At 25.3% G+C, this 12660-nt stretch overlaps 1 protein-coding gene across 2 annotated transcripts; it reads right to left on the reverse strand.

The window, feature by feature from the left end:
- Positions 1-6599: 6599 nt before the first annotated feature.
- Positions 6600-11385, reverse strand: LOC112687529 (activating transcription factor 7-interacting protein 1-like). 2 transcript variants are annotated; one of them, XM_025560275.1, is made up of 10 exons: positions 11290-11385; positions 10952-11205; positions 10321-10581; positions 10065-10256; positions 8127-8348; positions 7942-8041; positions 7384-7520; positions 7196-7301; positions 6944-7113; positions 6600-6882 (listed from the first exon to the last, which is right to left on the reverse strand). In XM_025560275.1, the coding sequence occupies exons 2-10, from the start codon at positions 11012-11014 to the stop codon at positions 6781-6783; spliced, it is 1353 nt and encodes a 450-aa protein (XP_025416060.1). In that variant the 5' UTR covers positions 11015-11205; positions 11290-11385; the 3' UTR covers positions 6600-6780. The 2 variants fall into 2 exon arrangements, with proteins under 2 accessions (XP_025416060.1, XP_025416059.1); XM_025560274.1 differs by having other exon boundaries at positions 7384-7538.
- Positions 11386-12660: the final 1275 nt, after the last annotated feature.

Here is a 12660-nt window from a genome sequence, read left to right on the forward strand (position 1 = left end):
TTTTTTTTCTCCGAGAAAATGAAATTTGCGAGCATTTTTCAGCATTAACTTTCAACCCATTTAACGAACACCATAAGCAAAAATCATCTAGATCGGCTTGTAACTTAAGGAAATCTTCGTGAGAGTAGATGGGCATGTATAGTTTTAAATCATCCGCAAACATTAAGAAATTACTGTTTTTAAATAAATCTTTAACGTCATTTATAAAAAGTGTAAACAATAGGGGTGATAAGTGCCCACCTTGAGGGACTCCAGATGTAATATTTATAGTCAAAGAGACAATATTACCTAGTTTTACTTGTTGAGTTCTACCATTCAAATATGATATAAGCCATGTTTGCATTTGTCCAACAATGCCGACCCTTTCTAGTTTTTTTACCAGAATAGATAAGTCGACACTATCAAACGCTTTCTTAATATCAGTATATACAGCATCAACCTGTATACCTTTACTAATATGTGATATGAGATCAGTATAGTAGACTAATAAATTAGTCGTTGTTGACCTCGATTGTGTTGATTATCTGAAACTACTTTATTAAGAACGGTTGTAAATTTGGGTACTAACAATTTTTCAAAAGTTTTAGGCAATGAACTTAACTGGGAAATAGGACGATAATTTGTAACAACATTCCGATTACCTGATTTAAACACAGGGTAAATAAAGCTAGATTTCCACTGACTAGGAAAACATCCAGACGATAAAGAAAGATTGAATATATAATGAATGGGACGAGTTAATGAAAAGTACCTAACACTATTTATAAATTATTTCGGGAATTTGGTCTGGACCACTTTGAGTTTTATAAGATAAATTACGAAGAGTATCAAAAATTTCTGTTATAGTGAGCTGGCAACTGTTAAAATTTATATCGGTATTATAGCATTGTATGCGACTGACGAAGCTATTCGGCTGACTATAAGCAGATTCAAAGTACGATTTAAAAATATTCACAGTATCATCCATATTTTTTGCAGCGGTAATACCATCAGTTATGTTATATGGAATGACATTATTCTTTTGTTTATTCCTAATAAAGCTCCGGAAATACTTGGATTTGCTCAACGTATTTATTATAACATAACTTAGACATAATTTTGCATTTTTTTCTTATTGCAGAGAAAGATTCGTAATCTGCATTATTACCGGATAACTTAAATAGTTTGTGCTGGTGTTTTTTCTGTTTAATAAGCACACAGAGTTCTTTGGAAACCCATTTTGGGAACATACAACTGCGAATTAACTTTTTAGGAACGGTTTGATCAATTGCATCTAAAACTACAACATTAAAAATATCTACTGCAGAGTTTACATCATTTAATTTATACATATAAGACCAATTGTAACTAGCAATAATAAGATTCAATTGGTCATAATTTGCTTTTTTGAAATCATAAAACCAAGAATTAGGATAGATATGAACAGGAGAAATACTTATGGTGTAATTTGTAGTTAATACTGAGTGGTACAGATCTATTGGAACTATACTATCGTCTAAGGGCATAACATTTACCAATGGGTTATTTGAAAAAACCAAATCAAGTTGAGAACCATGTACATTTAAAATATTATTTAATTGGTGTAGGTTTAGCGATGAAAAACAATCAAATATCATTTCTGAACGAGACGAAAATGTCCCATTACATATTAGGCCAATATCATTACTAGTGAAAGACACCTGTGGTAGATTGTAATCTCCGTATAATAAAAAATTAGTATTAAAAGTATATTTATTAAATAGCCACTCAACCGTTTCAGTATGTACTGTATAGCTATTTAATGGACTATGTGGTGCAGTGGCGTAATTTGGAATTGGTTTTGGAGTGAGATTGGGATATAAATTTATACTATCATTCTAGTGGGGCTATGCCCCCACATCCCTTTTAACCATTAAATCTCATATATCTCAATATTATATTAATTTATTGTTATAAATTAAATGGTATTATGATGATTGTAAAAAATGTTAATTATTAATTATTAACTTTTTCTAACTTTGTACTTACAGTTTGTTCTACAGAAATTATTGATCTAATTCTTTGTTTTTCCTAAGAAAATATCCTTGTGTTATTGATTTTTAAATTTATAGATATGGGTATTCCATAATAATTACATAGAAATAAGAAATATATAAATGTATGAAGATTTAGATTATTTCAAAAAATAGGTCAACTTTATTACGACAAGTTTTTTGCTAGGTTGGTCTTAATCTGAATTACATTTTAACAAGCTATTTTCTTGATCAGTTTCTTTAAATTTTTTTGAGAAAAAGAAATAAAAGCATTCGACTGCCTTTTCATTTTTAATTTAATAATTGAATATGTAATTTAGTAATATATTAAATTTACATTATCGCACAATAGACACACATCCACAGTTAAAGAAAAAATAATATTATTTTATTATATATAATATAAATAATAATAGACATTGGTGTTGTACTATTGCTGATCGTTTACATTTTATAATATTTCAAAATAGTTAATACCAGTATTGCCAGTGATAATTTTTTTAAAAAGCTATGAGTACTACCACAAAAGGCCGGAAATCAGCTGAAAAAAATCGATTAATAACAAACATATAATGCAAAAATAAAAATATTAATACTATTAAAATTGTTGGCAATTTCCATTTTTTTATTTAGTAAAGCTATTAATCTTTTTATCATATTTTACAAGTAAATAATATTATTAGAACATTAAATATAATAAATAAAGATATTAAATAATCATAATTCATAGTTTATTAAATTTAATGTTCTGAGCAGTCCAACATTAAAATAACAAACAAGGAAATAAAATAATAAGTAATAAATATAACAAAACAAAATTAATAGATAATACTTAAAAAATGTTAAAATAGTCTTTTGAATCACGAATCTACAATCGTGAAACGAACTAAGATATACTAGTCCGAGGTGTACAGTGATAACTAGATATGATATATATTAACTAGATATAAATATAAATCCGATTCGTAGTTAACAACCACCACAGATAAATATAATTTGTTATAACAATCATAAATATGGTTTATCATATGGAACGATAACGAAAACGAAGGGAAAAACTCATGATATCAATGTCGTTGTGTAATTTTATACTTATATACACAAACAATTAATTAAAATATATTATATACAACTTAAATCAGAATTAAGCTAGTTAAAAACAATTAATGGCTAGAAAAAATGCTAAGAGCAAGATTGTGTATTTTTTCAGTCAGATTGAAATGAAAAAGGCCAGATTTAGCCTTAAAAAGGACAGATTTGGACTGTTTAATACCTTGTACTACTGAATAAAATAATATAATAATACATTGTTTGTCGACGTCGTCGAAAGCAATTTCCTAGGAAAATAAACCAAGTAATGCTATAATGCTATAAATAGTCGAAAATAAGACCCAATATGTATAGTTATTATAGTAATATGTCAACCACTGTACTCATTCCATTAATATTAATGATTATAATAAGAACTTTTAGATTACATAATAAATAATTGATAAATAACTAACATTAATATTTGTTTTAGAAAAAATTTCAATGTTTCACGTTTTTGTGAAATATTGCATGCTTTAAGCACTAAACAAGAGTGGTAAATTGTAGATTTATCAGTGTTATATTTTAACTCTGAGCTATACAATTTTCTTGTCATATATTATAATTGTTGAACTATCGTAGTTTTATATTAGTAAAATAAAAAAAATATCAACTATGATAATATCCATGTATTCTTATGTCTTATCTTAAAATCTTTTAAAGCTTAGTGCTTGCGGAAATTTAATTATAATTATTCTAAAAAAAAAAGCGTCTGGGGGGATATATCCCCATATCCCCCCAAATTACGCCACTGATATGGTGGTATATAACAGGCACCTATTATACACTTATCGTTATTTCCCCATTTAATCAGTACAAACAATTGTTCAACACTATCAGTTTGTATATTAATAATCTCGGTCTCAAAACGTTTATTCACAATGATAGCTACTCCACCACCACTAGTACAATTATTTGTCTTATCGCTCCGATCTTGACGGAACACATTATAGCAATCAAAGCCAAGTTCGGCATCTAATATATTAGAATTTAACCAGGTTTCCACAAATACAAAATAATCATACTTAAATAGTGAAATATTACATATTAAAATACTTAACTTAGTACGTAAACCCCTTACATTTTGGTAATAGCCTTATTACAATTTATTCTTATCAATTGATTTTTTATTACAATAGTTAGGTACACTTAATTCTAATATTATTCTTAAAACTACTTAATTTACATATGTAACATATACAAAACTGACCATGATTTGCGGGCGTATAACATATTAGTTTTTTGGAACGATCTTTGGCACACCATTAACATATTTGATGATTTAATTGAAATCACCATCTGCGCGTTTCTGTCGGAGTATATCTCTTAAAGATTTCATTTGTGTTTGTTGGTATTGGGTCAAGTCGGCATTTACCCAGACGTTCTTCCATTTTTCAAGTGAGCGGAGCTTGGATTTATTTCTTAATAATAATCTTGGTTCATTAGCATCATTAAATTTTGAAAGTAAAAGCCAGAGCGACCAATATCAATGCGTTTGGCTCGGACAATATTAAGGTCGAGCACAATATCAGACATAAGATCTTTTGCAACTGTTAAAGATGTATTATCTGATTCGTTTGGCAATTCTAAGATATTAAATACTATAATATTTTTACTTTTGACTAATCTATCTTGAGCTTCATTTATTACTTCTTCTGACGGTAATGTACAATTAACATTGCTCGAGGATTCGAGTATTGTAATTTTGCTGTGAAGGCTACTTAATTCGTTTTTTAGAGTTGCATTTTCTTTTCTTAAATTGCTGATAGCCAATAATATGCTATTAAGTGAATTATTAATAATATTAATTTTACTTTCATAGCTTATTAATTTATCATTGATTGATTTGTACTTGCTATTTTGAGATTCTTCCATAGTTTTCAATTTCTTGAATATATCAGCTAATATAATAGTATTGTTTATTTGAATACTTGATTGAGTAGAAGTTTTTTTGCTAGAGTGTCGATTTTCGTATTATTCGGCATTATAAAATTATTACGTAGGTAACTATATTAATTTACAATAACTAACAGAATAGGTATCAATACACGCGAGGAACATGTTGTCTTATCAACGGTCAAAACTGAACTGTTTTGCTAACTAATTTTAGCCAATTTGGAGGTGTTAGTTATTTATTGTTTTTTAAATTTAAATTTTAACTATATAATAATTATACAACCTATGTAAATTAAATTATTATTAAAAAAAAATTTTTTTTGAAGAAATCTGTAATGGTTTTCTGCTTCATTGAATTGAGTTTCATTTTTTCAATAGTATTTTTTTGAATTTGACACACTTATCACAAGAACTTTACAACTGACCAAACGAAACTAAAATAAAACTACATTCGACTGACGACTATCGAAGAAATAAATTACGATTAGTAACGGTTAAGAAATAAAATGAAAAAGTTTATACAATATTAATTCTATAGTTATCGAAAATAATATGCTAAATTTCTACATGATTGTATAGTAAATTATAAACAAAAGAATACAGATCAAATAAATTTGCTGAATATACTTTGAACTCTCGAGTGTTGAACGGATGTTACTTTGAATTGTCACGTGTTAGTTGCAACTTTTCCCAATATTTAATTTCGAATTACCAAGTGTACTTAAATGCATTGTTTTTATTCGAATTATCGAGATTCGACTGTACATTACTGTACATACATTTAAAAGAAAGATACCACTATTAGTAATTAAAATATATACATACATATACATATATAAAATATATTTATAATAAAAAAGGCTTAGAATTTTATGTAAATGTATATTTCTTTTCATAATTTAATTTCTTTGATACATCACTAACGAGTATGAATACTAATTATTCGAATTGAATTAGCCTATATCAAATTCAAAAATTATTCATGGTGCAAATTTACAACTATCAAATTTTTTTCATAAAAGTATTCAGGCACTTTCCGCGCGAATAATATTAAGTTACCATGATGCAATAACAAGTAAAAAAAAAACTACAGAGTCCTAATTGGTTTTTAAATAATTAAGAAATAAATTGCAATTTGTAGAATAGATCTATTTCATACTTAACTGTAAAGTGACTAATTCAAAAACAATTTTATTTCATTTTATTAGAATATATATAAATGCAGTTATAAAAAAAATTCAAGTTTTATCAAATATGATAATTATTGATTATAAATTAAGATATTTTGTAACTTTTTGATATAGATAAAAAATAATTTCTAAAAACAAATATTATTATTATAGAAACATCAAAATGACGATTCATGTATTTTTTATTATTCTTCACACAAAAATTTAGTTAGTATTTGACATGGATAAAAAATAGTATCTAAAAACAAATATTATTATTTTAGAAATAAGAAAATGATAATTCATGTATTTTAATCTTATTATCATTATTCTATAAATAAAAATTTAGTAAATATAATAATAGTAAATACAATTTTTAAACTATCTTAATATTACAAATTATTAATTTAAAATTACTTATTATAAGATCCTTTTAAAATGTATATATCTAAGTCAAATAATTATGTGAATATTATGGAAAAAAGAACACATTATGAATGAAATCATAAAAACTTAATAAAATTTCTTTTTTTTTTTAATGGTCATAGTAGTTAAAAAAAAATTACTTAAAAATAATAATTAAACTGCAAAAAATATTCTAGAATTTTTCTAAACTAAAATGTCGAATCTATAGAGTTAGGTAAACTAAATGGCCCAACACGACAGTAAATATCCTTGGCTCTTACTGCAAAATGGTATTTTTCACCAGCAACAAACTAAAACAATTTTAAAATGTATACATTCATTTATTTCAAAAGTAATAATAATTACACTTACTTTAGATAATGAGCAAGCCATTGGTAAAGGAAGAGCATTGACGTTTCCAATTTCTTTCCAAAGATCACTTCTAGGAATATCTGTAGGTGATTCTATATAACCAAATATTTGATAACCAGAAATTTCAGCATGTGTGTAGTCAAGATTCATATTCCAAGAAAGCACTAATGCTATAATAATATTGATATGATTACAATTCAATATATTAATAAAAATAGTATACAGAATTTAACATCAATAATATAATAAAACCTTTTTTATCTCCAGATTTAGCAAGGGTCATTATTGGTGCAGGTGGAATTTTTTTTGATGTAGAAACATTTATTTGTAATGGAGGAGCAGGCAATGGAGCAGGATGCTGTAATATTAAATTATTTCATTACCACACATAAAATAAATAAATTAATATTTAACATCAAATAAATTCACTGAAATCATACTTTTAGTATAGGAATAGCAGAAGGTACAGGTTGTAATGGAACATTAGATTTAGAATGATGTTGAACTTGTACTGACTTCAAAGTCGATTTAACTTGTACAGGCTTTAATGTCTGTCCAACACTTACAGGTTGTTGTACTAAATTGGAAGACATAACTGAAATTATTAATATTTGTAATTACAATAATAATACAATAATATACTATACTCCATTCCACATAAGAGCAATGGTCTATCGTGAAATACAGGATTATAGATGTGGTTTACTGGTACACTCAGCAAATAAACAAGTGCTTAATGAATGCTGTCGCCAAATGAAAATGTAGTAAAATTAGATAAATATAGATAATGATCAGTTTTGGTTTTGCTTTTAAATATAATAAGAGTATATGATATTAGTACTGTATTCATGTTATACAAGTACATATTTTTTACCCTTATATAGATTTTTTATGAGGATCCCTATTCATAGAGCTTAGGCTTGTAGCATTTGCTATTTGAGTATGTCCCTACAGTTAAAATTAAATATAATTAGTTGAAAACAATTAATTTTATTTACTTGGTGATGATGCTCTTTCTATATAACCAGAATTACAATTTGATAAGTTGGGTATTTCTAGGTACGTTATGTTTTTTGGCAAAATGTGTGGCTTTGTTGTCTAAAATGATATAATTTAAATGGTATTTTTATTTTATTTTTTTTACAAATAATATACATATAAATAATGGTGGTTAAATAATTACCAGTTGTGCTGATAAAATCCCTGGTGATTCTCTTGCATTCAAAGTAGCTTGTTGTACAATTTTGGTAGGTGTTTTATCCAAACTTACTTCATTTGATACTTTAATATTATCATTATCAGTAAGATCAACGGTACAAGTATTATCTTCATTAATAGATACAGCAGGAAGAACAGATTTAATTGATACATCAATTGGTAGTTTATTTGTAATACTTGGCTTTTGCTAAAATTAAAATTAAAAATATAGACTAAGCATACAAAGTAAACCAAAATATGAATAATCAGAACTAAAAATAGTTCCATAATTTGAAGTAATTTAGAATGAAAATAAATGTATAAAAGTTAATAAATTAACAAATATTATTAATAATTACTAAAACTCAGATTGTAAGGTACTAAGAACTAAAATATATGCTTTACTATATCGTAAAAAAACCTTTATATAGGCACAATAAAATGTTTTTTTTTTTTTTAACATTTTTCAAAATTTATAATTATTTATGAATGAATACATTTATAAAAATATAAGGATTTATCTATTTTATTTTAATTTTTTTTACAATTATAATCTAAATTACGAAATTTATGAAAACACAAAATAAATAAAATTCAATGCATATTAGCAAATAATACATCTAAAATTGAAGAAATAGTACTATAAAAACTAAAATTTTGAAAATATGCAAAAATAAGTATTTATGATTTGAAATCCTTGTTAGATATAACAAACTTAAAGCTTACTCTACAATTTTTATTAGTATTCAATAATAATAAGCAAAATAAATAATACCTAGACCTTAATATTTACTTCCAATATTACATACTACATAAGTTTTTTATAGATATTAAAATTATACCTAATATTTTATAAGTTTGAAAAATTGCTTGTTTAAATAATTATCACAGTTTTGCTTCAAATATTAGTTTGAAACTTATATAAAAAAATATAAAAATTTATTTCCTGGGATATATAATAAAAATATTTAAAAAATTATATAAATTTTCTTTTATATGTGTTATACAATTTGAGAAATATTTTTCAAACTATATACATATATATATATATATATATATATATATTTATTTTAATTATTACATATATGAACATAGTGAAATATTTCAAAATTACCTTAAAATTAAAAATATAGTAAACAAAAGTTGCATTTAAAATTTTATGAAACAAATGATAACCAAAAATCATTGTTAACTATTAAATAATAATATTAAATGATTATGACACCAAAACCCTGATATGTAGAAAATAAAATAGACAGCGAGTAACATATTTCACTCCATATCTACTTATGATTGGGTTCCACCAGACCAAAAATGATAGCACTAGTACTCATTACTATTGAAATCAGTATGTTTATTGCTGAAAATTTGAACTTTAAGAAGGCTTTATATTACAGAATGAACAGTAAAAACAATCAGTTATAATGAAGTAACTTTTAATGTTTATAAAAAAAAAAAATTACAAAACAAAGTATATAAATTTTTATAGAACTATAATACTATACTAATGTCAATTATCATGGTCTAAATATTACATTTTCTAGCTGATAAAAAATTATTAATTTTATGAAAAATAAATAAGACAAAAAGTTAAAATGTTTACTTTTTTCAACATTTTAATTTTAATGGGCCTCAATACAAAAAATTATTTTCTATTTGAGATTTAACTATTTAAGTGAATCTCAACTTTCGGGCATGATGGTTCACCAACGATGGTTCTAACCTGTTCACCACTTAGTAGTATTAACCACCACAATTAATTCATGCATCACTTGATAGCATGTAAAATATCAATATTTAATACTATTTTGATTTTCTACCAATTCAACTCAGAAATGTACAATGACAAAATAAAATATAACAGATTCAAATTAATTAGTAGATTTGTTGAGTAACAAATCCTATGTTTGAATTTAATATTTACTTTTATAGGAGTTGTATTAGTTGCACATTCAACATTTTTTGAGCATGATGGTTTAGGATTTATCATATCGTCTAATACTGCAATGACATTATTTTCATCATCACTAGTAATATTCATAGCTTCACTGGGTTGTTCATGTTGCTGTACAGAAGTAGTAGCAATATTTTCTTTTAATGACTGCACACTACTATCCTAGAATTATAATATATTTCTATAAATAATTTATACAACTACATTTTGTTAATAATCAATTTACCTTTTCTGGAATTAATTCTGCTTGTAAACCTACATTTCTTGTAACTATATGTCGCCTAGCATTTGGATTGATATGCGAATTTTCCTTATTCATGTTAAAAATATTTATGAGCTCTTCACATTCTTTATGTAACAATGTATACTTTGACCTCCAAGCTTTCTCAATTTCCAAAACCTTCTGAATTTCTTTACTGCGCCTACCACCACCTAATTTTTCACTCATAACTTCAAGCATCTTTTCATTACATATACTATCAAATTTCTAAGACAAAAATTATAGTTTAATAATAACAATATTATGTCACAAAAATTGGCAACTGCTAACCATACTCTATTTTAGTTCATACATTTTAAGCAATAGGAGATTTTAGTAATAAGGAATATCATAAGCTAATATGTAATATATTTAAATTTTAATATTACAATAATAGTGCGTTGAATGTTATGAATAATATTAATATAACTATATTTATCATTTGAGGTCATAATTAATTTAGGACTTAAATTTAAATAAATGAATACTTAACAGCAAAAATTAGAAATATATTGAAACAATTGTACATAAATGTAGCAAGAGCAAGTTGACAGCTACCTGTATCAGTGACGTGTAACATAAAAAAAAAATATCTTACAACTAAATTCATATCTTTTTCCTTAAAACATTTCAATAAATCAGGAAAATCTTTATCAGCCATTTCGGTAATTCCATTCCAAATACTTAGGGTTTCTTCTTTACTAAGTACTATTCCAACATTTTTATTAATTGCTTCATCGTCAGAACTGCTATCTAATTCACCATCTTCTAAATCACTGTCACTGTCAATTAATTTATCAAACTGATGATTTGGATATGAGGGAAAATGTGCCTGTAAAATATTGTGAATACCTGAAAATGTATATAATTTAAGGAGGGTGATAGATATGGAAATGGTACATCCTAATTCATCAGTATTTGATTAATATAAATTACTTTCTAATTCATCAGATGTTTCACTGATATTTGATTCTATTTCAGATGTTTCATTGATATTTGATTCTATTTCATCTGTAAATAAGAAATTTTATCAGCATCTTCATAATAAGAATTTTTTACAAATACTAACTTGTCGGAACATGAACTATTGAATAAAGAGCTATTTTACCATTGACATTATTATTTTCACTATCCTCAACTGTTTGAGCACTAATTATTTTTATTTGAGAAATAGATGTATTATTAATTATATTACTTAATTGATTTTTATCATCAACTTTTTTACAAATAGATGTTTTACAGAGAGAAAACACATTATGATTGTCAGAACAAATGTCATTAGTAGGGGCCTTATTTTAATGCAAAGTGCATATTTTTTTTGGTTGATCACACACTTGTCATATACAGTGCTCTCTAAGAACATAATTCGTTTCATATGACGAGGGATTCAAAACTACAAATTTTATTTTGCATTTTTTTGCATATTTCAATATTTTTTCATTTTTAGGACATTTTTAGTATTATTGGATTATTTTGTTAGTTTTTAATCCATATTTATTCGATATTCTAAACAAATTTAGCCTATTCATAATAAAATCAAAAGGCAAATAATTTTCTTGATATTTAAGTAGGTTTATTGAATTCTTCCATACAAATTGTCAATTTCTATTTTTTGATTCAGTTTTTATCTTAACTTAATTTATTATTGACTATGGAATGTCACCAGTATTCGGTCAAATAACAAATAATCAGCTAGTTCGTATTACCTCGCAGACGTTGCTCGTATTACGTGTGTTTGTGATTTTAAAGTACAATATAGTGTGTTAAATAACGCCCGAAATAAAAAAAAATTATGTAATTTTTAAGGTCATTTTTGTGGTAAAATGCATTTTTAAGGACATTTTTGGCTAATTTTTAGAGCATATTTGTATAGTTTTAAGTGCATTTAAATCCGGGCCCTAGTTAATAGTAATTTTATGATTCTGATTACCTGGAATATTTTTAATACTGTTCTTTTTAAGAATTTCACTAAAAACAGAAGGATCATATGTTTTGTTTGAATTACATAATTCTTTGATTGGATTTATATTTTTAAGTTTTTTATTTAAAATTTCAATATCATTCTCTTTCAGGTTATATCTATGAATTAAGGAGGAAACTTGAAATTTTGAAATTTTTTCATTACTATTACTATTATGAACAGTTAATTTAGATTTTTTAATCTTATCACTGACTAACATTTCATCTGATAAAGTTTGTTTTAGACCAATTGTTAACTCATTAATAGGAGAAAAAGATATAGAAGTTGATTCAATGAGAACATTTAGAGGTTTACCTAAAAAATTCATAGCAAAAATTTTTAAGAGA

The sequence above is a fragment of the Sipha flava genome, unplaced genomic scaffold (genome assembly GCF_003268045.1).
Source record: "Sipha flava isolate LNK unplaced genomic scaffold, YSA_version1 35481_pilon_pilon, whole genome shotgun sequence".
NCBI lineage: Eukaryota > Metazoa > Arthropoda > Insecta > Hemiptera > Aphididae > Sipha > Sipha flava.

What these genes read in the sequence shown, in the direction of transcription:
- LOC112687529 (XM_025560274.1), bottom strand. Translation starts at nt 11,014, where the DNA reads ATGGCTGATAAAGATTTTCCTGATTTATTGAAATGTTTTAAGGAAAAA. An exon ending in CTAATACAACTCCTATAAAA is followed by an intron (nt 8,349 to 10,064) that starts GTAAATATTAAA and finishes TTTTAATTTTAG; the next exon opens with CAAAAGCCAAGTATTACAAA. An exon ending in TGGCTTGCTCATTATCTAAA is followed by an intron (nt 6,883 to 6,943) that starts GTAAGTGTAATT and finishes AAATTGTTTTAG; the next exon opens with TTTGTTGCTGGTGAAAAATA.